This window comes from Lepidochelys olivacea (genome assembly GCF_965140295.1).
Source record: "Lepidochelys olivacea isolate rLepOli2 genome assembly, chromosome: 1".
NCBI classification, from domain to species: Eukaryota; Metazoa; Chordata; order Testudines; family Cheloniidae; genus Lepidochelys; species Lepidochelys olivacea.
Window position 1 is genome coordinate 211,526,740 of NC_140411.1, and position 26,163 is coordinate 211,552,902.

A 26,163-nucleotide genomic window follows, 5' to 3' on the forward strand; every position below is an offset into this window, starting at 1 on the left:
AGGCCCAGAGAAGGTCCAACCATTTTGGACACTGCCTCTTCGCAAAATATGCAAGACATACCGCACTTTGTGGGATCTGCTAGTTATCCATCCAACTTCCTGCCATAACTTTCCCAGATCAAAGTGCCTATGAGGAAATTGACTGGTAAAGATGGGGCTGGGCATCCCAACAGCAAGATACTTTTTCAAACAAATCTAAGAGCTCGTGACTAACCATCTAGTCCTAAAATATTATGATGTGAAGGACTCTCTAACTATTCAGTGTACTGCCAATGAATACGGATTGGGAGCAGTGTTGTTCCAAGATGGTTAGCCTGTAGCATTAGCTTCTAGAACACTCTCTGCTACAAAGTATAACTATGCTTAAACAGAGAAGAAATGCCAACCATTGTCTTAGCATGCTTCAAGTTTGATCAGTATCTTGTGTGACATGATCATATCCATGTGGACAATGACCACAAATCTCTGGAAACCACCTTTAAAAAACCTTTGCTATCAGCTCCACAATATTTTCAAAGGATATTTATGAAAATTCAAAAATATCTCTTGGAGGTACAAGGCAAAAGAGAGTCTCTGATGTTCATTGCAAACTTTTTGTCCAGAACAGCCATGCCCCAAAAGACAGTGACCCTTGATTATGAAATCTTCAGTGTATGTTTTTGCGACAATACATGGCTTCTCCACATGTAGAGACATACCTAAACAGACACTGCATTTCAAACACTTAGAATGGTCATTATGTTAGGATGGGCAAACAGGGAGGAAGAGGTGTCACTTACTATTTATCAATATTGAACAAATAGAGAAGAACTGTAAAGGCAGTAAATACCTAAGGACATGAGTCATGTAATGCTCACCTGCATGCACTCCATGATTTAAAGCAAAGCTATTTAAATCACTGATCTTAATTATTATTCAAATCAGCAGATAGAAAACCTTGATTTAAATAATTGGTTTAATCATGTTTTTCATTTGTACTTTTTAGTTACTTTCTTGAAGAAAGCTTGATTCTCATTAGTTGGTAACCATTAAAACACACAATTTACGACCAAATATAGCTTTTACACTAAATTTGGTGCTTGTTTTTGCTAACAAGGAGAATACACTATATTTTTTTCATATTTATTCAAGCAATTATATAGCTTAATTTACATTTATTCAAATTCTTTGTTTTTACATTATTATGTTAGAAAATTGTGAGCAAAGTATTTCTTATTTAATAGATGAGGATTAATTTTTTTACTTGTGATTTGTGTCGAGCACTATTTGGATAGGAATTCAAATTTAATTAAAAATGTTGAAAAACAGCATTTAAATTTTGTTATTAAATAAAACTACCTCAGCCATGCTGAATATATACAAAAAGAAGTTTATCAAAAATTAATCAAAACATGTTTTGCATTTTAAAATTATTGATTTATTAAAGTAAGTATTATCTGTAGTTCATGAATTACAGTACACTGATTGTTTCTGGTCACTATGTCCTTCAAAATTTTAGAACTAAATGATCTCATCCTCTCACACCTAGTTTTTATTCATAGATTGAAAGAGGAAAACAAGCTTTCCTACTTTTTCACCCCAGGATGGTTTCTTAACTTTGAATAAACTCGTCAATGAACTCTATGAGTTGAATAAACTGACATGAAGAAAATATTGTTTGCATCTGCAGAAGAGGTTGTTGCTATCAAAAGCTGGTTTAGCATGTCAAAAAACTCTGATTCCAGGTGGTTAGCCATCAACTTTCACCAGTTCAATGGTTTGACTTCCTTTAAAACTTGTTGGCAAACACGTACTTCTTAATATTATGTTTTGTATTCAATTTAAATTATTTTAATAGATTAAGATTTTAAAATATGTTGTCAATTTCAAATTTTATTTTAAATACGATTTTAAAAAAAACACCCTGTATTTAATTTAAAAGAAAAATTTCAATTTAAATAAAAAACTTGGTTTTTTTAATCTGTTTTTATTTACTCTTCACTCTTACCATATTGGTGCTGTAGCATGTCTATTGCAAGGCCCGAGATGTTTAATATTGTTAACTTAGAGAAAGATGATTAAGTTCCTAGGTGGACTGGTTGATGCCAGCCAAGTTTCTGAATCAAAGGTTCTGGTTCTTGGTAGTTATTGAAAGAAATATGACTAAGTATTCTTTTTATAAATTGTACTGAAGTTAATTAACAAACATAAAACCAAGAAAACATGTCACTAAGGCTAAACTACTATAAACACTACTAAACTTATCTAAAAATTGAACAGTACAATTATCAAATCAAAAGTCAACAAATCAGAAGCAATACTGGATTGGAATTAAGTCATCAATTTAGTCAAATCATCAGATTAATATAGCAGGTAATCAGTCCTCATAAGTCCTAAAACAGGAATCCAGGAGGTGGCTGTCCATTTAGTTATAACTAGGGCCCTACCAAATTCGTGGCCATGAAAAACACATCACAGACCATGAAATCTGGTCTTTTGCATGCTTTTACCCTATACTGTATAGATTTCACAGGGGAGACCGGCATTTCTCAAATTGGGGGTCCTGACCCAAAAGGGAGTTGCAGGGGGGTCACAGTATTGCCCCCTTACTTCTGCACTGCCTTCAGAGCTGTGTAGCCGGAGAGCGGCGGCTCCTGGCCAGGCACCCAGCTCTGAAGGCAGTGTAGCGCCAGCAGCAGCGCAGAAGTCACGGCAGCAGTACCGCAAACACCCCCTACAATAACCTTGCGACCCTCCCACACACACACACACACAGCTCCTTTTTGGGTCAGGATCCCTACAATTACAACACCATGAAATTTTAGATTTAAATAGCTGAAATCATGAAATTTATGATTTTTTAAATCCTATGACCATAAAACTCACCAAAATGGACCATGAATTTGGTAGGGGCCTAGTTATAACCCCCCATTAGAGAACTTCACTCACAGCAATGCTCACCAATTCACTCACCAATTTAGCTGGCTGAATATTTTAGTACTGAAACCAAATTATTGTTTACATCTAAGTCTTACAACCTACAAGCCAATTAAAATGTCTTCTTTGGATTTCACTGTTACACTCTCCTTTCTCCATCCCCAACACAGATTCAGACCTTATTGAGACTTCAATAAGCAGAAATTTAACAGCTCTCACTTAACACTCTGTACCTGACAGCATAGCATCTTTGGACACTTGCAAAGAATAAGAACCACACATTCAATGAGTTTATGAGACACGGTTTAGGGCTGTTTTGGAATTGAAGACTCATTCTATCTGGCTTCTTTCTCGTGTGGGCTCATACACACATGCAGGCAACCAGACACACATTCACATTCTAAATAATAAAAAGGGTGGGAAGTTTCCCAGTTAATAAAAACAAAAGAAAAAAGTAGAAAAAAGGAAAAACAAGATACCTAAGATAAGAGGGGTTTGACCTCTCCAACTCTTGCAGTCCTCAGACTCTTATGGAATAGGAGCTGTAGCTGCAGTTAAGAAACCAGATGATAATGTTGCTTGGACTATGCTTCATGCTAGCAGGGCCTTTTGGATACTGGCAGACTGGTCAGGGGCTGGCATAACCCATTCAATGTTGTCTTCTTGTAGGCTTGCCTCAGGAAGTGGGAGCATCAGTTCAGATGTCATGTTAAGCCACAGGAACCAAGGCCTTCCACCTTTACGGTTGCAATTCTAGCTTGCTCCACCTCATGGCTCCTTCCAGGGTCTAAATCATGTATGAAGTATGCCTTGGACTCCAGCAGCATGGCCCAATTCAGCTGAAGTGAGGCAAACTTTGGCATAATGTCAATTTAGAAAAGCTAGCATTTTTCTTGAAATATCCATTGTTTCAAACCACATGGAGTGGGTATGTGTGAACCCCCAAAATATCAGAAATGAAAGAAGCACAAGAATCAGAGTTTTGCGGAAGTTGCCACAGCCCTCTTCTGGGTCAAACAGTTATGCGCTGATATCTGTTCCCGCCTCAAACATCCATAGCAATATTTTGTTGCAAAAGTTTCTGACAGAAGAAACACACTAAAATCATGCTTTCATCAGCAATTATTAAAAATAAATTCAGACCTCTCATGACAGATGTCACATCTTTCCTTTGCAAACAAGAGAATTTGGGAACTTAACAACCATTATAGTCTAACTGGGTAAAAGGTTACACAGTTTGTGTCCTTTAGTAACTGTCCATCTTAAAGCAGAAAGTTACTTTACAGCTTATGAATATGAATTCCATTTGAAATGGAAATAATTGAAATTTATACTAGATCTGTACTCCCATTACACTATTTCTCTCACAGAGGTGAAAGGCTTCATAAGTCAGTTCATCTTCAATAAATTCCTAGCACATCAATAAAGGGGACTGTGACATGCCGCAGGGTACAAATCTGAATTGTTGGATCATTGTGCCCCCTTAACTTGCCAGTCTGGTGTGCACTATGCCCTGTTTTGCTTTGTGAGCTGCCACTTTGCCAACTTACCCCAGCCTCTGGCATGCAAGTCACCCCCTGACAAATACCAGCATGCTATAGCTAGCCACTCTTGAATTACGTATAGGGTGACACCCGCATTTGCCTAGTCCCCGCCTTGCACCCCAGAAATGTGTGCTTTACACTGCTCAAGACTCCCTTGATCAGAGTAAGCTCATTAATTAGTTTGTCATTGCATCAAAGAGTAAGAATATGTAACCTGAGTAGATTCCCCAGACTTCTGTCAAAAACACGCTGGCTTAGATAAAATATTAAAATAAGTTTAACTACAGAAAGATAGATTTTAAGTGACTATAAGTGGTATAGGCATAGAAGTGCAGAATTGGTTACAAAAAGAAATAAAAGATAAAATCACACTCTAATTCCTAAACTTTATCAAGCTAAGTCAAATTTGAAGCAATAAGGTTTCTTCTTCAAGTGCTTGCTCATGTTGCTTCCATTCTAGGTGTGTGTGCGCCCATTGGAGATTTTTGCCTCTGGAGTGTCGCACTCATGCTGCGGTACACAGGCGCAAACTTTTGTTGGTGCCGGTGGGTGCTCGCACTCCCAGCCCTGCCCCTGGCCCCCTCGCTGCCCCATTGGATCCCTCCCCAAATCCCTGCTCTGGCCCCACCTCTTCCCCAAGTGTGCCACGTTCCCCCTTCCCCCCGGCTTGCCATGCAAAACAGCTGTTTCGCAGTGCAAGCGCTGGGAGGGAGGGGGGAGAAGCAGGACGTGTTGGCCCACTCAGGGGAGGAAGCAGAGGTGGAGCGGAGGCAGAGATGAGCTGGGGCAGGGGGGTGTGGTGGGGATCTGCCGGTGGGTGCTCCACACCCACCAATGTTTCCCTGTGGGTGCTCCAGCTCCGGAGCACCCACAGAGTCAGCGCCTATGCCGCGGTAAATCAGGTGCCGCCAGCCCTACACCCTCTGAGTTCCTTCTTACTGTCCATGGTGGTCAGTCAGAGTTTCTCTCTTGCTTAGCAAGAGCTAGCAGTTGTCTACCATTTCAAGTTTCATGCCTTAAGACTGTTGTATATACTTTGCTTTGCTAGTCTTAAGTAGTTGTCAAGTAGTTCTTAAATAGTTGTTAAGTGTGAGTTACTTAGTAGTTAGGATCCCAGCGGGACTTTGCCCTAGGTGGGACAAGCCCGGGTTCAAGCCCTGCTCAGACTGCAGCAGGCCTATGCCTGTGAGTGACTCCCACAGCAGCTGCCTTAAGTGCCTGGGGGCATCACATCTAAAGGAGCAGTGCCGGATTTGCAAAAACTTTTGGCCCTGCCTCCAGAAGGAGCGGGACATCCGCCTCATAACTCTCCTGATGGAGTCCACACTCTGCCCAGCTTCCGAGCAGGTCGCACCAAGTGCCTCAGCCTCCATGTGCAGCACACCGCCGGCACCCGACTCCTCACGGCACTGTTCGCCAGCACCGGTGCTGAAGGAGAAGGCCAAGAAGCACTCCCCGGCACTGAGCAAGAAGGCCCAGGGGTCATCTATCAAGGGACCCAGGCCTGCCCATCAGACTGCTCTGGTGCCACGTGATCGTGCCTCCCCGGCTGGGGTGTCCAGTCCCCTGAAAGGTCTGCCACCGACTCTTAGGAGCAGTATGGGACCCCCACTCCTGCCAGGGAGCTAAAAGTGGTGCGTCAGGCCTGCCAGGCGTTCTTGCCCCACCTGAAGGGCAGGGTGGTGCAGGTCCTGATAGACAATACAGCCGCAATGTACTACATCAACAGGCAAGGCAGAGCCAGGTCTTCAGCCCTTTGTCAGGAAATGCTCAGTCTCTGGGACTTTTGTGTGCGGCATGCCATTCATCTGGTAGCTGCCCACCTGCCTGGAGCCAAGAACATCCTGGGGAATCGCCTCAGCAGGACCTTGTCATCTCGCCAAAAATGGTCGCTTCATCCAGAGGTGGTCAGCCTCATCTTATGCAGGTTGGGGACTCCCCAGGACTCCCTGCATCCAGACAGAACAGGAAGTGCCATCAGTTCTGTTCTCTGTAGTGCAGGGACAAAGGCTCCCCTGTTGGAAGCCTTCTTGATTCCATGGTTGGGAGTGCTGATGTATGCCTTCCCACTGGTACTGCTGATCCACAGAGTCCAGCTCAAGGTAAAGCAAGACAAAGCATTGATCATCCTCATAGCCCTGGTGTGGCCTTGTCAACACTGGTTCAGCATGCTTCTGAGTCTCTTGACAGCCACGCCGCTGCAGCTACCTCTTTGGCTGGATCTGCTGTCACAAAACCATGGCAACCTGCTGTACCCAAACCTGGAGTAGCTGCACTTGACAGCCTGGCTGCTGTGTAGCTGAGTGCGGACAAATGGGGGTGTTGCACTGGTGTCCAGCAGGACCTGCTGGGCAGCAGAAAACCACCAAGGTGACCTACGTGGCAAAGTGGAAGCAGTTCACATGTTGGGCCTCTGATCATATGGATGAGGCCCCACTGCAGGACATACTTGACTATTTACTGCAGCTTAAGCATCAGGGTCTGTCACTATCTTCGATCAAGGTACACCTGGCGGCCATTTTGGTGTTCCACCTTCTGCTTCAAGGCCGGTCGATCTTTGCCCATCCCAGGACTGGACGTTTCCTGAAGGGTTTGGAGCACCTTTACCTGCATGTCCGAGACCCAGTCCCCTCTTGGGACTTGAATCTTGTGCTGTCCAAACTCATGGGTCCCCCCCCTTCGAATCCTTGGCTTCCTGCTCCCTCCTGCTTCTCTCCTGGAAAGTCTCCTTCTTGGTCACTATAACTTCAGCCTGTAGGGTGTCCAAAACCAGGGCGCTCATGTCAGAGTTGCCCTATATGTCTTCTATAGGAACAAGGTCCAGGTGCGTCCGCACCCAGCCCAAGATCGTCTCCCAGTTCCACACTGGTCAAGGCATTTATTTACCAGTCCTTTATCCAAAGCCTCATGCTATGGATGACGAGCACAGGCTGCATACCCTGGACGTCAAATGGGCACTGGCCTTCTACGTTGATAGAACAAAGCCGTTCCATAAGTCAACGCAGTTGTTTGTTGCTGTCGCTGACAGGATGAAAGGTTGCCCAGTGTCTGCCCAGAGAATTTCGTCTTGGATCCTACCCTGCATCTGCTTTTGCTATGAGCTGGCAAAGGTGCCCCCGCCAGCCATCGTGACAGCCCATTCGACTAGGGCACAATCAGCAGCCTTCCTGGCACAGGTGCCAATCCAGGAGTTCTGTCAGGCCGCAACCTGGTTGTCGGTCCACACATTCATGTCACACTACACCCTGACTCAGCAGGCTCGAAACAATGTTGGCTTTGGCAGAGCAGTGCTGCAAGCTACAAGACTGTGAACTCTGAGCTCACCTCCATTGATTCTGCTTGTGAGTCACCTAGAATGGAATGAACATGAGCAAGCACTTGAAGAAATAAAAACAGTTACCTACCTTTCGTAACTGTTGTTCTTAGAGATGTATTGCTCATGTCCATTCCATTACCCGCCCTCCTGCCCCTCTCTTGGAGTGGTTGGCAAGAAGGAACAGAGGACGTAGGGCTGGAGACACCTGATATACTGTGGTGTGAATGCAGCACTCCAAGGGGCTCCGCAGCCCTACGGGTACCACTAAGGCAAAAATCTCCTACGGCCATGCAAATGGGCACGCACACACCTAGAATGGAATCTACATGAGCAACACATCTCTAAGAACAACAGTTACGAAAGGTAAGTAACCATTTTTTCTCTTACCCAAAAGTCTACAGCAGTCTGTGCACACTGGAAAATTTTCCAGTTAGGACTACTTCCCCCAAGTCAATGATGTTTCTTTTTTCCAAACAATCTTGTTGCCTTCAGTATGAGTGGGGGACAAGATGTGATCTGATGATGTCACTGTCTCTTACTTTATACTCTCATCCAGATGCTGGAAAAATCTTTGCTGTGTCATGGGTTTAGGAAGCCCCCATTGTCTACGTGTTTCACACCCAGTCCTTCACATGAATTGCAGATTCTTGCTTGCATCTTCCATATACGTGAGGCTTGACATGTAATGCTTGTTTTGCAGTTCCTTGGTTATTTCTAGGGAACTGGTCAGTGGACGTTTCTCAAACTCACAACATGTTTCAGTAACAAACATATAGCAAAATCTCAGAACTTCGTATACAATGATGACACATACATATCAACAGGACAGTAATGTTCAACAGATTGACTTTTCCAGTGATACCTCAGAAGGCATACTTTGTACAAGATTTATCATAGTTTTGTAAAAGTGGTGACCGTAATAGCGTAGACTGTCACAGGCACATACAAAAATACCTGATCAACAAAGCAAATTATGGATTTACATACATAGGGATACCAAGTATACACATTCCTCAGGGTACAACCTGGACTGATGTACAGCTGTGTCCCCTCAATTCTTCAAACTGGGGTGCCTCTGACACTGCTTTGCTGTGAGAGCAACCACTCCCGGTCCGCTCACACACAGCCTCCAGCATGTAAATAATTCCCAGCTAGACTGTCTGAGTGCTATAGCCAGCCATCTATGAATTACATTGCAGGGCAACACCAGCAAACTCCCAGTCTCAGACTTTCCCGCACAGAAATGTGCATCTTGTACTGCCCAGCCCTCTCCTGGACAACACAAGCTCATATAAAGTTCATCATTTCATTGATAGAAAATGATATGCACAAATCTTGTTACCTCAAATGGAGTTTCCCAAATACTTCAATCCAAGTTTATTAACTACAGAAAGAGAGATTTTAAGCGGTTACAAGTAATGAGGCATAAAAGTTAGAATTGGTTACAAAGAAATGAAAGGTAAAATGCAACTAACACCTAACTTAACAAACTAAGTGAATTCAAAGCAAAAGGTTTCTCTCACCACATGCTTTAGCAGTCTTACTGACTGAACTCCTTTCAGACAGCATCTCTGTCTGAAGCTTCCTTTGTCCTTCAAGTGTTGTCAACGCTGTGAGTAGACGGGAAGGGAGAGATGATTTGGAACCTCTGTTCCATATCCAAGGTGAGCTCCCCGCTCCAGATTCAGAAAAGAGGAACTGCTACTGTCTCCATCCCTCTCCTCCCTCCCCACAGCTACACCTGACTGGAAGGCTGAGATAGGCAGGCCTGGTTTTGATTTGATTTGCTGTTTGAGGTTGCATGCATAGGAATGGGGAATGTGCTGCTCATTGGGTTATTTTGATTATGTAATATATTTATAACTGATGTCAAGGGCACCTAGGTGTCAAGATATGTTCTTTTAAGTATGTTATAGAAATGTAATTATTCTCGTAGCTCATACTTATTTATTACTTATTTGAACATCCACAGTTACTGTAAATAGGAGAAAATGCTATAAGGGATATAAAAATCATGCTTGAGGGATTAAGCAGAAACTAACTGGCAGGGATTAGAAAGAAACTTCATATAAGGAGAAGTTATTCCTTATCAATACAGGGTTCCTTGTCCCTTCCTTTGATACATCTGGTACTAAGCACTGTCAGAGACAAGATATTGGACTAAATGGACAAATGGCCCTGTCTGATATGGAAACGCCAGTGTTCCTGGGATTGTTTAACTGCTCACACCAACAGCACGTCGGAGTTTAAGACAGGAAGTGAAGAATACTCTAGCTAAACTGCAGAGCGAATGTACAGAGGCATAATATAATTATTCATATTGCAATATGACTAGGATGCCAGATCCACACAGTTCTGGAAAAATGCCACAAGAACTCTAGGGCCTACAAGTTGTCAAGAGACGTAGTTTAATGTTCCATCTGGAATGCAGTTTATTTTTTACAAAATGAAGAAAAGAGCTTTGAGTAATATCTCTGTGTCAGTCAATAACTGATTGTTCAGTGAAGATCCAAGCGAAGGTGGGGAGTGTGGTTTGTATGTCACAGGCTGGCTAAGTGGTGTGATATCCTCATTTCGTGACTGGTCCACATACAAGACAGGAGCCTGCTACTGCTCTGAGGTAATGAAGTCACCTCAAGTGGTAGGGTTTTGGGGGTATTGTGCTGATACTCCAGAAGGCCTGTGCCTGGGAAGGATGGTTACATGCAGGTGTTCAAGGCATCTTTGTCTCTCTCTCTAGGTACTGAAGCATCTGCGCCATTTAAATTTCACCAGTAAGATGGGGGAGCAAGTGGATTTTGACGAGTCTGGGGACCTGATAGGGAATTACTCGATAATCAATTGGCACCTGTCACCAGAGGACGGCTCCATCATGTTTGAGGAGGTCGGACACTACAATGTTTATGCCAAGAAGGGAGAGAGGCTCTTTATCAATGAAAACAAAATCCTGTGGAGTGGATTCTCCAGGGAGGTAAGTGCCATAGATCACCTTAAACCCCTCACTACAGTGCTTCCTAAATCTTTGAAAGTTGAGCCTTTCTTCAAGAAAATTAGAACAATCTCTCTGTCATACACACACACACACACACACCTCCATTGCAATACCACCATGTGTTATTAAGGGCTAATTCATCTTAATTTATATATCTTCCATGCTCCTCGACTAGTGCTTCACTTCTCAATCTCTCCTAATTAAGAATGCTGATATTTAAAATAGTGTTGCCCCTTTTGGCCCGACTAGCTAGCCAAAATGCGGTATAGTCTTGGGTTTGGGTTGTTGTTTTTTTAAGAAGAGAATGTACATAAAGTCCCGTTTCCCTGAGCACAGTAGAAACAAACAACAGCATGCAGTTTCCTTGCTCAGAAATCCCCAGGTCTGCCACTCTAGCAAGCTCTGTGCCCAAGAAACTCTATCACATTACTTCCTCTCAGGGAATTTTTTCCTTTCAGGAGGCTAGAAATCTATCTGCTGGCTTCCTATCTCCAATACCCACGATCTTTAATCTATATCCTGATTGAGCCCCTGCATTTACTAGAAGGGCAAACGTCTGTTAATCTACCTAAATTATTTCTGGGCTGCCTTGTTGTTGTCTCAGGCAATAGCCTCCATTTTCTGCAGCTGCTTTACTGTATGTTACAGCCCCTTCTGTTGAGCCTGATAGGTACTTTACACACACACTGGTTTTAATTAGGTTTATGATTAACTTTGGATTTTAGGGCTTGTTTAGATGAACACTTGGTGCACAGCAAACTGGGCTGCACTATTAATCTAGATAGGCTCCTAGATCCAATAGTTGCAGCTATTAGCATCTTTCAGCATAATAATATCATTGTTAGCCACTGACTTAGCGTCTATTGAAATTAATGGGACAGTTCACACCTCAAAGCTATTGTTTCAGTCTCTGAAAGCTCAAGCAGAAGAGTCTGCATCAGTTATACTTGCTTCACCTTTTGAAAGTTTTATTCATTACGAGAAATTTACACTTTTTTAAAATGAAAGTTCAGATTGGCAAACTTTTAAGAGATCCGTCTAGAATCCCCACACTCAGCTAGTCCTTCCCTGATACTGCCTCACGTCACAGTAGCTGAGGGAATACATGTTACACATTCGTAAGGAATGTGAGTGAGAGACTACGGCAGGAGTTGAAGAGCCAGGAGTCTTGGGTTCCATTCCTAGCTCTGCCGCTGACGTATTGATTGGGCAAGGTCATTTCCCTTCTCTCTGCCTGACTTTCTCTATTAATACTGACTTGCACAAGGGGAACAGGAAAATCACTGATGAAAGTTTGCAGAATACTTTGAGATCCTTGGATAGAAGGACCTATACCCATGCCATGGGTCAGTGTTATTTGGAGTAGATGCCTGACTGGAACACTGCTTCAGAGGTTTATGGGACCATAAGCAACAGGCCTAGAACCGTGGAGTTGCATGTCCCAAGCCCTATACTGAACAGTGTTACCTTCAACAGACCCTTTCTCCCTATGATCGTCCAGTTGCTTTCAGTTCCTGCAACTGTCCAATAGGCCCCTGTTAGATCTCTCCCTGCCATCCTTGAGTAGTTGACTCTTATATCCCCTAGGCAAGTTCAGAGGCCAAAGTTCTGGGTCTGGGAGCAGCAGCAATAAATTTCATTTCAAAAGAGATGTAAAAACTGAGGTGCCAGCCCATTCGGATCATTACAGATCCTCTAAAAAAAAGAACAGGAGGACTTGTGGCACCTTAGAGACTAACAAATTTATTAGAGCATAAGCTTTCGTGGGCTACAGCCCACTTCATCGAGTGCATAGAATGGAACATATAGTAAGAAGATATATATATATATATATATATATATACAGAGAAGGTGGATGTTGCCATACAAACTGTAAGAGGCTAATTAATTAAGATGAGCTATTATCAGCAGGAGAAAAAAACTTTTGTAGTGAAAATCACTTTTGTAATGTGCTGGCGATGCCCCTCTGCCATGTGTGTTGGCCAAGCTGGACAGTCTCTACGCAGGGGAATGGATGGACACGGGTCTGACATCAGGAATCATAACGTTCAAGGACCGGTGGGAGAGCACTTCAACCTCTCTGGCCACTCAGTAAAAGATTTAAGGGTGGCAATTTTGCAACAGAAGAGCTTTCAGGAGCAGACTCCAACAAGAAACTGCTAATTGAGTTAATATGCAAACTAGATACCTTTCAGAGTAACAGCCGTAGTAGTCTGTATTCGCAAAAAGAAAAGGAGTACTGGTGGCACCTTAGAGACTAACCAATTTATTTGAGCATAAGCTTTCGTGAGCTACGGCTCACATCGTCGGATGCAAACTAGATACTGTTAGCTTGGGTTTGAGTGAAGACGGGAAGTGGCTGGGTCATTACACACATTGAATCTATTTCCCTATGTTTAGTATCCTCACACCTTCTTGTCAACTGTCTAAATGGGCCATCTTGATTATCACTACAAAAGTTTTTTTCTCCTGCTGATAATAGCTCATCTGAATTAATTAGCCTCTTACAGTTTGTATGGCAACTTCCATCTTCTCTGTATTGTATATATATCTTCTTACTATATGTTCCATTCTATGCATCCGATGAAGTGGGCTGTAGCCCACAAAAGCTTATGCTCTAATAAATTTGTTAGCCTCTAAGGTGCCACAAGTCCTCCTGTTCTTTTTGCAGATACAGACTAACACGGCTGCTACTCTGAAACCTGTCATGATACAGATCCTCTGGCACTTTCCCCAAAAGTTGTAATGTGAGCCCAAATTTTCTGGCTAGATTCTAGAATTGGTAATTACATTCTTCTGGTTTAAGGTCCCCCTGCAGTATCAGTTGAATACAGTATTCATCATCACTTCCTGACCTATACTATTCTGTGGTATTATTATACCCCATGAAATAGCTGTTATGTTCTATTACAGAGGTGGTTGAGTTGGATCAGGATGGATGTAGTAACCCCTATGTTTCTCTATATGTTTTAAGTTTGTAAAGCTTTTAAAGTCCCTTGAGGATGAAAGGCTTCTTTATGTATAACAGTTTATTATTGATTCATTAGTGATCTATTGATCTTTCCAACCATCTATCTGTCTTAGGGTTTTATACAGCTTCCTTATGTAATCAAAAGCAATAGCATAATCTTTTGTGGACTTCATGGAGTCTCTGGCACTTTGGGTCAGTTTTGTAAAGGTAGTTAGGAGCCTAAAGATGCAGCTAGATGCCTAGTGGGATTTTCAAAAGTGCCAAGGGGCTAGATCCACAAAGGGATTTAGGCACTTCCACACCTAACTCCTAGGCACCCTGCTGTTCAGTGGAATTTGCGACCCAGAGTCAGGCTCCCAGACGTACCCTTTTGTGTAAATAATTACATACGCCTTGAGCCAGATGAAGAGAGAAAGAGATTGACTCTGTAGCCTGCTGATTAGGGCACTCAGCCGAGAGGTAGGAAAGTCAGTCAAGACCCTGCTCCTAGTAATATTCAATTATTTCTATAAAGTGGAACAGCTCCCAAAGGACAGATAGAGACAAACCCACCCTTGAGCATGGTGATTAGGGCACTCACATGGGAGTGGAAGTTTGAGTCCCTGCTCCAAATTAGGTATTGAAACCTAAGTCTCCTGCATCCCTGGTGACTATAGCAGGTAGCCTAATCTCTGTGCTATTGGATAGATTTTTGCCAGCCCCAAAAGTCCCCACCTGGTTGTCCCCAGCTGTCTTTTGTAGGGTTGGGCATACTGTGAGCACACCTAGCAGATCAGGCCCCACAGATGACAGAGGCAGAGAACATTAAGTTTGTGAATCTTGCTGGGACTTCGGCATGAGCTAGCCCACTAAGCAACTATCAGCATCAGAACGCAGGCAGTTTTGTGCATGGCCACCGACAGAAACTTAGGCACCATGCGAATTGAGGTTCCAGGTGTTTTGAGGATCTCAGTGGCAGTTAGGCACCTAAGTCCCTTTGAGTCCCTAGCCTATGGCACCCAATTCCCTTCATTTCAATGGCAGTTAGGTGCCTAGGAGCTTTTGAAAATCCCCTTAGATGCCTATCTGCAATTTTAGGCACCTAAGTACCTAAAAATCTAGCCCTTCTCCCTTTTGGGGGTTAAACCTTTTCTCAGGGTAGTGTATATTTTTCATATAGTTAATTAATTAGTTTTATTCAATGTTGGAGGGGGGATTTGTGTGGGAGGGGATATTGGGTAAAAGTGAGTGGCAAGAAATCATTTTACTTTGCTTTAGTTACTCGTAATCATCATGCAATATCAAGGGGACAGGCTGACTCAGCGGTTTGTTTCATGGTAACTGGAACCTTTCACCTCTAGGCTGCTAATTCAAATTCAGGCCACTAAGAACTGACTTTTGTTACCAGCTGATAACACTTAGATGTTATGAGTAACATCAGTTGGGCTTCTGTTTTTCGGGGTTTAATAATTTCATTTTTCAGGGTTTATTTTTAGCAATTTTGGGGTTCTATGTAGATGGCCAAAAATTGGATTTTCTTCAAGGCTTTTTCTACATTATATATATATATATATATATATATATATATATATATATATATATATATATATGTATATATATACACACACACGCACAGGCATAGTACTGTTTCAAACAGCACTATGTTAGAGCACAATAGAGAACCTTTAGTGTGCGCCAGTAGATTGTATACCAACCAATTAATGCACAACACATTAGTGCAGTTTAGAAATCACACCCCAGTAGTCTGCATTGCTGCTCTGTGTAGACAAGCCCTTATATACAAGCCAGGGAGCAGGGATATCACCTGTATAAACAAACTTCACTGGGAAAGAGGTGTAGTAAGCATGAATTGAGAAACCATTTCTAACTGATTTCATTTTTTTCCTAATCGACGGTGTTTTATTGGTGTTTATCTGTTAAAAGCTAAAAATAGTACCCTAAATATGAGTTTCCAGTAGAATTAGTGTCCATTATGCAGCAGAGATTACAAAGACTTGTGGTCTACCTTCTACTCCCTGGAAATGGTCCTTCAAACACAAAAGTGGAGAATACTGATAAGGCTGGTTGAGGGAGGACAGTTTTTCGGTTACACATGTTGTCTCAGCAGATTTTAGTCTCCAGGGCTATCAATGACAGGTTTCAGAGTAACAGTCGTGTTAGTCTGTATTCGCAAAAAGAAAAGGAGTACTTGTGGCACCTTAGAGACTAACCAATTTATTTGAGCATGAGCTTTCGTGAGCTACAGCTCACTTCATCGGATGCATGCCGTGGAAACTGCAGCAGACTTTATTTATACACAGAGAATATGAAAAAATACCTCCTCCCACCCCACTGTCCTGCTGGTAATAGCTTATCTAAAGTGATCATCAAGTGGGCCATTTCCAGCACAAATCCAGGTTTTTTTCATTTCATTTCAGGTATTTTTTCATATTCTCTGTGTATAAATAAAGTCTGCTGCAGTTTCCACGGCATGCATCCGATGAAGTGAGCTGTAGCTCACAAAAGCTCATGCTCAAATAAATTGGTTAGTCTCTAAGGTGCCACAAGTACTCCTTTTCTTTTTGCGAATACAGACTAACACGGCTGTTACTCTGAAACCTGTCACTATAAGGCATGTTTTCTAATCCTTTAATCATTCTCATGGCTATCCTCTGAACTGTCTATAATTTATCAACATCCTTCTTTAATTGTGGGTTCCAGAACTGGACAGGTCCAGCTGTGGTCTCATCATTGCCAAATACACAGATAAAATAACCTCTGCACCTCTACTTGAGATTCCCCTGTTTATTCATCCAGGATAGCATTAGAGCTTTTGGCCACAGTGTCACACACTGGGAGCTCATGTTCAGTTGATTATCCACCACAACCCTGCCACCCTAGGTGTTTTTCAGAGTCATTGCCTCCCAGAATACACTCCCCCATCCTGTAAGTATGGCCTCCATTATTTGTTCCTAGATTTATACATTTATATTTAGCCATATTGAAATGCATATTGTTTGCTTGTGCCCAGTATACGAAGCAATCCTGACTGCTCTTAATCTCTAACCTGTCCTCTTCATTATCTATCAGTTCCCCAATTTTTTCCCCACAAAGTCATCTGCAAACTTAATCAGAGATGATTTTATGTTTTTTTCCAGGTCATTGATAAAAATTATAAACAGTGTAGGGCTGAGAACTAATCCCTGAGGGATCTCATTGGAAACTGATGTGCTTGATGACAATTCCCCATTTGCAACTGCATTTTAAGACCTATTAGTTAGCAAGTTGTTAATCGATTTAGTGTTTGCCATGTTAACTTTATGTCATTTCAGTTTTTAATAAAAATGTCATGCGGAACCAAGTCAAATGCTTTACAGAAGTCTAAGTAAATTACATCAACCAAATTTATCTCATCAAAAAGATAAGAAGTTAGTTTGACATGATCCATTTTCTGTAAATCCATGTTGATTTGCATGGGTTGAATTCTTTATTAATCAAGTCCAGTATCAGTTGCTGGAAGGTGATCAGGAACAGTCAACATGGATTCACCAAGGGCACATCATGCCTGACCAACTTGATTGCCTTCTATGGTGAGATAACTGGCTCTGTGGATGTGGGGAAAGCAGTGGATGTGATATATCTTGACTTTGGCAAAGCTTTTGATACTGTCTCCCACAGTATTCTTGCCAGCAAGTGAAAAAAGTATGGATTGGATGAATGGACTATAAGGTGGATAGAAAGCTGGCTAGATTGTCAGGGTCAACCGGGATTGATCAACGGCTCGATGTCTAGTTGGCAGCTGGTATCAAGTGGAGTGCCCCAGGGGTTGGTCCTGAGTCCGGTTTTGTTCAACATCTTCATTAATGATCTGGATGATGGGATGGATTGCACCGTCAGCAAGTTCACAGATGACACTAAGTGTGGGGGAGAGTTAGATATGCTGGAGGGTAGGATTAGGGTCCAGAGTGACCTAGACAAATTGGAGTATTGGGTCAAAAGAAATCTGATGAGGTTCAACAAGGACCAGTGCAGAGTCCTGCACTTAGGACGGAAGAATCCCAAGCACCGCTACAAGCTGGGAACCGACTGGCTAAACAGCAGTTCTGCAGAAAAGGACCTGGGGATTACAGTGGACGAGAAGCTGGATATGAGTCAGCAGTGTACCCTTGTTGCCCAGAAGGCTAATGGCATATTGGGCTGCATTAGTAGGAGCATTGCCAGCAGATTGAGGGAAGTGATTATTCCCCTCTCTTCGGCACTGGTGAGCCACATCCGGAGCACTGCGTCCAGTTTTGGGGCCCCACTACAGAAAGGATGTGGATAAATTGGAGAGAGTCCAGTGGAGGGCAACGGAAATGATCAAGGGGCTGGGGCACATGACTTATGAGAAGAGGCTGAGGGAACTGGGCTTGTTTAGTCTGCAGAAGAGAAGAGTGAGGGGGGATTTGATAGTAGCCTTCAACTACCTAAATGGGGGGTTCCAAAGAGGATGGAGCTCGGCTGTTCTCAGTGGTGGCAGATGACAGAACAAGAAGCAATGGTCTCAAGTTGCAGTGGGGGAGGTCTAGGTTGGATATTAGGAAACACTATTTCACTGGGAGGGTGTTGAAGCACCAGAATGGGTTACCTAGGGAGGTGGTGGAATCTCCATACTTAGAGGTTTTTAAGGCCCGGCTTGACAAAGTCCTGGCTGAGATGATTTAGTTGGGGTTGGTCCTGCTTTGAGCAGGGGTTTGGACTAGATGACCTCCTGAGGTTTCTTCCAACCCTAATCTCCTATGATTCTATTATTTTGTCTGGGATTGATGTCAGGCTGACAGGTCTATAATTACCCAGGTCAATCCATTTATCCTTAGTAAAAACTGGCACAGTATTAGCTTTCTTCCAGTCTTCTGGTACTTCCCCACTGCTCCAAGACTTACTGAAAATCAGCATTAATGGATCAGTGCAATCATCAGCCAGCTCTTTTAAAACTCATGGATGCAAGTTTTCCAGACCTGCTGATTTAATGTCTAACTTTAGTAGCTTCTGTTTAACAGCCTCCTGAGATATTAGTGGAATTGAGAAAGTGTTATCACCATATGATGAGACTGCATTATCTGTTTTTTCCCTAAATCCAGAAGAGAAATAGTTATTGAGCACTTTTGCCCTTTTCTGCATTATTATTGATTTTTCTACCTTTTCTGTCTAGTAATGGACCAATAACATTGTCAAGATTCTTTTTGTTCTTAATATATTTTTAAATGCCTTATTAGCCTTACTTTTGCTGGTCACAGCTTTTTCCGTGTGTCCCTTGGCTTCCCTTATCAATTTTCTACAATTCCTAACTTTTGATTTATATTAATTACTATCAACTTCCCCTTTTTTCCATTTGGTGCATCTGTGTGTGTTTTATTGTTTTATAGCTTCCTTCACTTCCCCTCTAGCCGAGATTGTTTTTTAACCTGCACAGTCCTCTTCCTCAATTGCAGGATTGTGACTTTTTGGGCATCTAGTACAGTGTTCTTAAATGACTCCCAATTATCATTCATATTTTTTAATTAAATTCTTCATCCCAGCTGATTTAGCTCATAATTATTTTCAGCTTTGCGAAATCGGCACTTCTGCTTGCGCAGTATAAATGTGATCAAGTCATGATCACTTGTACCTAAGTTAGAATTATCTTTTACTTCTGTGGTCAGTTCTTATTTATCTGTTAGGTCTAATACACAATTCCCCTGTGTTGGCTGCAACATTTTTTGGGTTAGAAAATTGGAGAATATTGAGAGAGAGAGAGAGAGAGAGAGAGAGAGAGAGATCTTCAGGACAGGTATCTCTCCAGAATTTTATACTGTGCTCATCACCATAGTATCTGACCTTAGCACATTTTGTAATTTCTCACCACAGAGTAGAGTGTGTATGAGCCCCTTCCCCAGCAAGGTTCTGGATCATGCATTTGCATGTTTAACTAGACTGCTCTTTGTCTTGCAGGTGCCAGTCTCTAACTGCAGCAAGGATTGCCTCCCAGGTACCAGAAAAGGTATCATCGAGGGAGAGCCCACCTGTTGCTTTCAATGCGTGAAATGCTCTGACGGGGAATACAGTGATGAAACAGGTAATATGGAAAAGGCGTGTGTGGTTTGCAGATTCCTGTGAGTCGCCACCAATGGATTATATTTGTAAGTGCAATTAATTCCCAGCCACTGTTCTAGTCTGTTAGAATAATGCTGAGCTGAAGCAACAGAGAACATTTCCCTTGGAAAGTCCTCTGAGAGAATATTACATAGGAAAGATGCATGAAGAATTATTCATTCCTTTTTTAAGTGAATTTGTGCTGATGAAAGCTGCCAGATTCACAGACCTGAAGAATGAACCTCTCAATTATCCCCAGAATATGTACAGTACATGCAGCAGCCTCCCTAGTTCAAATTGCCTCAAGGCCCTGCCAATAGACATAATTGGGACCCTCTCTAAAGGGCAGAGGGGAGTTCAGTTTTCAGGGCTCATTCGTTTCCTAACCTCTGCTAAAGAAACCCTGCTCTCAGCCCCCTCAGAGCCATGTCAGTCTTATCCCCTGTTGCACAGTTAGGTTTCCTAAGGAAGAGAGATGGGAAAGGATTTGCTTAAGGGCACACACGAAGCCTGTGGAAGAGCCACAAATAGTACCCAGGAATCGGACATCAGTATTCCTACCACACCATAGCAATAACTTTTGGTCCCCTAACAACCTGTAGGTGAAATGCTCCATAATACAATTCCAATCTGCGTCCACCTTTTCATATGTTTATATATTCCCCATTTTATCAGGAAATAAAGTCCATTCTGTAGCAGAATCCATTGTAATCAGACACCCCTGTATTCACACTGCACAGATGAACATTTCCCTTAATGAAATTGGCTTCCACAGTTTCTGCAGGAAATAAAGCAGACTGATATGACCTGTGGGCACACTTCAACTCTTATTGAAGTGAGAGTCTGATTAAACCATACAGTTCCACTCTGGAGGGAAAAATGTAATAACAGTTTTAGAGCAAATTGAAAATTTTTGATTTTCCAATGTCTCAGTCAGACTGATGCCTCAGGGTTGGCACGTCCCAGACCATGAAACCAAATTATTGTGTCAGCAAATTTCTGCATCCAAAACCATTCTACGCTCCAAAGTACAGCCGTTTCCTTGCCCTCACTGGCATCATGTGTCATAGTCCAGGCTGCAGCATGTGTGTGAATGTGCTACCATGTGTGTACTACCATGTGTGTGAATCACATTCTCAGCAAATCAGAAATGAATTACCATTCTTTAATAGGGGAATATGGTACCATACATTTCTTGATTCAAATACTATAAGAACTTAAAATCAATATTCATATAATAGCTTATTTTGAATTAGATAGAAAGCAGAGATCCTGACCTCTAAAGATCTGAAGTAAAGATCCCCTGGCACTTTTCTCAAGATTTAAGGAGCGGTTTCTGCTGCCCTGGTAAAATTCCAACTTGGGTGATTTCATTCTGCCTTTCTAAATTTCTTCTCCTATTTCAGTTGGATATGTTACTCTTTTTCATTTCCTGTGCTTACCTGTTTTATAGTGTTGCTGTACACAGTTAAGCAACTGCCACTCTTCACCCCAGAGGGGGTGTCTGGACCAGGCCATGGACGGCCCATGTGCACCAGTCAGTTACCACCTAGTGGTCAGGAAACAATTGGTATCATCACAGTTGAACAGGGTCACGAAGTCAGGGTCAGGCACCAAGTTGCAGGTGGGAGGCAAGTGGAGGAGTCAGGGTCAAGCTGGGTCAGGATACCAGGAAGCCAAGGTCAGGTACCAGGTTACAGACAACTGGCAAGTAGCAAAGTCAGGGATGAACCAGGGTCAGAAGCCAGAGTCTAGGATCCACAGCAAGATAAGGTCGGAGCAGAAGCAAGCAGACAGTCTGTGTTGTTGCTTAGGACAACTCCTCATGATGACTTTCTGGTTTATATACCAGCATGAGCCAATCAGTGGGCTGTAGGGAGCCACTGCTCAGGACCTGCTGGGTGGTACTTCCTGTAACGTCTAGCTTCACAGGAACCCAACCTAAATTTCCAATGGCGATGCAGAAGCTTCAGTGGCCCAGAACCCCACAGTCCCAGGTTCTAATCCCACAGGTTCTTACAGTACCCCCCTTCAAGGTGGTTCCAGGCCAGGCTAGTCGTGATGAGTCCTGTGCCATTCCCCAACCAGGTCAGGGGTGTGGACGTGGGAAGCAGGTTCCTATGTGTGAGCTACAGCTTACTTCATCGGATGCATCGAATTCTAAGGTGCCACAAGTACTCCTTTTCTTTTTACCAAAGTAAGTTATCCTATTCCTCACAGAACAGTGTCTCTTTGCCCACAATGGCATAGACTGTGTTCTTTGGGCAAGTGGGTCTTCTTTCAAGGCAAAATGGATAAGGGTGACCAGGTCTTGCTGAACTGTGGCATTGACAACATTACTAGGCTTGAGGAGGCGGGAGTCTCAGAAGTAAGTTCCTTGTTTTCCTGGTAGTAGCTCCCCTTCCGCGATAGAGGCTGGCTCTCCCATTTCAGTTTCCTAGGCATTAGGGAATAAACTCGAACTCAGAGAGCAACAAGGCCTACCTTAACTGCCTCTGATTCAAATCTTGAGCCTTGCAGAGGTACTCCAGGTTCTTATGGTCAGTAAAAACCTGTACTGTGTGCCAAGCTCCCTCAAGGTGATGACGCCAGTCTTCAAATGCAGTTTTGATTGCGACGAGCTCCTTGTCCAGTATGCCATAGTGTATCTTTGTAGGGGTGAGTTTTTGAGAGTAGAATGCACAAGGGTGCAGAACTGACTGGGGTCCAACTCTCTGCAAGAGTACTGTCCTGACAGTCATGTTGGATACATCCACTTCCACTCTTAACAGGAAAACTGGGTCAGAGTATGCCAGAATCAGGGCTGTGGTGAAGGCGATCTTAAGCCGGTCAAAAGTGAGCTGGGTTTCAGGTGACCAAGTGAACCAAATGGCTTTATGAAGGAGGGAGGTCAGGGGGATTATTTGTTCTGAGATGTTGGCGATGAATCACCTATAAAAATTTGCAAAGTCCAGGAAGCGCTGAAGTTCTCAGAGGAGTTTGGGTGCTGTCCAGTTGTGAATGGCTTCCATCTTCTACAGGTCCATCTGAGTACCCTCCGGGGAGACTAGGGAACATAAAACTTCAAGGGTGGTCTGGTCAAAGGTGCACTTCTCTAGTTTGGCATAGAAACCATGCTTCCCTAGTGTCTCCAGGGAAGACCAGACAGTACTGCTCAGGGTTCTCAGAAAACACCAGTATATCATCAGGATAGGTGATCATATACAGTCCAAGATGTCCCTGAACATATTTTTTACAAACTCTTGAAATGTTGTGAAGGTGCTGGTTAAGCCAAACAGCATTACTGAGTATTCAAAGTGCCCGTATCAGGTACAAAAAGCAGTCTTCCATTTGTCCCCAGGCCTTATGTGCTCTAGATTGTATGCGCCCCAGAACCTAGGTGAGTCATCAGGAGGTCCAGCAATTCCAGGATGAGGGGCAAGGGGTACTGGTTACAAATAGTCACCTGACGATAGTCTATGCAGAGGTGCAGTGATCCATTCTTTTCTTGCACAGAGGACTGGTGCCCCTGCTGAAGAGGTGAATCTTGGAATGAATGAAGCCCTTTACAAGATTTTCCTGGATATACATGCATAGTGGCCCCATTTCTGGTTCAGGCATGGTGTATATCTATCCACAGGGCAGCTGTGCCCTGGTTTGTAGGTCTGTTGGACAGTTGTAGTCCCTATGTGGGGGTAATGAATCCATGTTTTTCTTTTCCACCACACCCAGGTAGTCTCGGTGTCTGTAAGGGAAGCTGAGGTTCTGGTCTGGAGTTACTCCTTTCTGGGTTAGCCCCTGCCATCGGGGGTCTCGCTTCCAAGGGTCTTATCTGACCCTGGGGCCCTGGTTGCAGGTAACCTGGGGGGTTGTTGATTTGTTGGAGGCAAACTTTCTGGCAATATTTAGAGAAGAAGCAAATGTTCCTCCACCACCAGGAGATACGCAGGCCATGTCGCTCCAACCAAAGAGTGCCAAGAATTATTGGGAAGAATGGAGAGTGGAGCACATCAAAACATATTATTTCCTAGTGCCCTTCCCCTGCGACCTCTAAAGGAACCGGTCTTTTGGGTCACCAGTCCTGACAGCAGAGGTGACCCATCAACCATTTCTACCAGGTCTGGTGTAGGTTTTGGCCAGAGAGGGATCTGGATGATTTGGGCTACCTTAGTGCCTATAAAGTTGACAGGGACATCTATCATCAGCAGTTGTGGTGGGATCTGCTGCGCCTGCCTGAAGACCCACAACCTCAGCAGCAATTAGAAATGCAGGGAGACCCCATGGTTCCTGGGTCAGGTTCTACTTGAGGGGTGAGGGTGGTTCTAGAGCACGGAGCTCTGGTAATGCCCAAGCTGTACCCCCGTACCGGACTTGGACTGGTCCATTTTCCAAGCTCTTTTGAGCTGGACCGGAGGCATGGGCATGTCCTGGAACCCCACAATACAGAGTTTCAGCTGCCATTGACATTCTTTCTCCTCCGAAGTCAGGTGTCTGCAACCCAGGCAAACCTGCATCAGTTCAGGACTTGGGTCTACAGGCTTTGGTGTAGCAGGCAGTTCCTCTTCAAGTGATGTCCCTGTGGGTGCTCGACTGTAGGTGTGGCAGCATCCCCTGCGCCTGGGTTTGGAGAGCTTAATCAGCAGTGCCCATCAGACAGCACATGGGCACCTCCCCTCTTTTGCACTGCACGTGGGACATTCATATATATATATATGAATGAGAGAGAGCGCGCGCGCACACGCTGTGCGATCCAACCGACCCCAGTTCCTTCTCCAACATCTTTGGTCTGGGACGGACTCTACTAGCAGAGCCCACTTCTCCTATACCCTCTTAGTTAGTATTTTCCTCCTATGTTTACAGTTCTTCTCATAATTTAGGTTTCTGTTTTCCGCCGCTTCCTGCCCTTGCCAACCAGGAAGCCTTTTCCATTCACTCTTATGCCCGGCTTTTCCGGGTTTAAGAGGTGTGATTCGTGTGGCGCCGTCTTCTTGATAACAGATGGCCACCTGCAGTGTATCCTTTGTCAGGGAGAGGGACACGTCCCTCAAAAATGTTCCCATTTGTCTTGGCGTGAAACCCAGAGCCAGAAAGAAAGGGACATTAGATTGAAATTTCTCCTCATGAAGAAATCGCTACATGCGACAATGAACCTGGGTCCGGACTTTCCCCAGAGAGGCTCTCATGCTCTGCCAGGTCATCAGCTGATCCCCACTCTCCACACACTGTGAAGAGAAAGTCATACTGTGATTGTGCATTTGACAAGAAATAGGCTTCCTCCTCCTCACACTTTTGAGGCGCAGCCTGCCAGAATACCATCCCCAGCTAGGTCGGTGGCTTCAACCTCATCCGACAGGGGACACAGGTCCAGGGCTCATCCAAGTACCTCTGGTACCGACTCCAAGAAACAGTCTAAAGACCCTATCTGTGCAGACCTTCAGCCCTCAGCACCGTTTCCCAGCTCTGGAGACCGAGGTGGCCCGTGTGCAGGAGCTATGGCACCGACACCATTTCTGGCACCAATGAAGCCATCGACACCGAGTAAGTCCTCACTTTTTTGACAGGACCTCCCACCACTTCTACCCTCCTCTCTGGACTCACGAAATTCCTCCCTCTCTCCGCTGAGAACAGCGCCTCCCTTCCCCAGTGAGGAGGAGGGAATGGAGAAGGAGGATGAGGGTTCCATTGTTCCCTCGACTACTGGACAAATTGCACTGGCTTATCCTTACTATATGCAAACTACCTCTGGCCCGCAATCCTGACAGGGACCACCATGGATGCAGCCACATATACCACTCTATGGCACTCTGTACCTCAAAGTAGCACTCTGGAACCCTCATATTCATCCTTGTCATATAATTATGATATATTTCATACAAAGCATGCCATGTAAGATATCATATGAAAGGTCATGATCTGCTGAAACCCATTGTTCTGTCCAAATATGTATATCATTAGTGTGTGTGAAGTTATGAGATTTTACTGTATGGCTGTTACTGAAATATGTTGTAAGTTTGAGAGTCTCTACTGCTAGGTGGTGATCCACTCCCAGGACGGTGTTAAGCGACCATTAATCAGTAGGGGAGTTGTAAACAAGGAATTTACAATACTGTAAGAGGGCTGCACAAGCCTCACACAATGGGGGATTGCTCAACTCTGTGACTCAGCAAAGCCCACCAGGACATGTCTGGGCTACTGTTTTCCAGACATATGGACTGAGGATATAAAATAGGGGACAGTGGCATCATGCCTTTGCCTTTCTCCTCCCCCACCTACACTGGGAGCAACAAGAACACTGGGAAGACAAAGGCTTGAATTGAGGAGACTCGTCCCAGGTTCAAAGGGGAAGCCTGTGTAT

At 43.8% G+C, this 26,163-nt stretch overlaps 1 protein-coding gene across 6 annotated transcripts in view; it reads left to right on the top strand.

The window, feature by feature from the left end:
• CASR (calcium sensing receptor) overlaps positions 1-26,163 on the top strand; it is a 172,094-nt gene that overhangs the window by 134,888 nt on the left and 11,043 nt on the right. For all 6 annotated transcript variants that reach the window (XM_084613440.1, XM_084613437.1, XM_084613441.1 and 3 more), the window contains 2 exons: positions 10,517-10,747; positions 19,689-19,812. In XM_084613440.1, the coding sequence (XP_084469566.1) occupies positions 10,517-10,747; positions 19,689-19,812 (355 nt within the window). The remainder of the gene's footprint in view (positions 1-10,516; positions 10,748-19,688; positions 19,813-26,163) is intronic.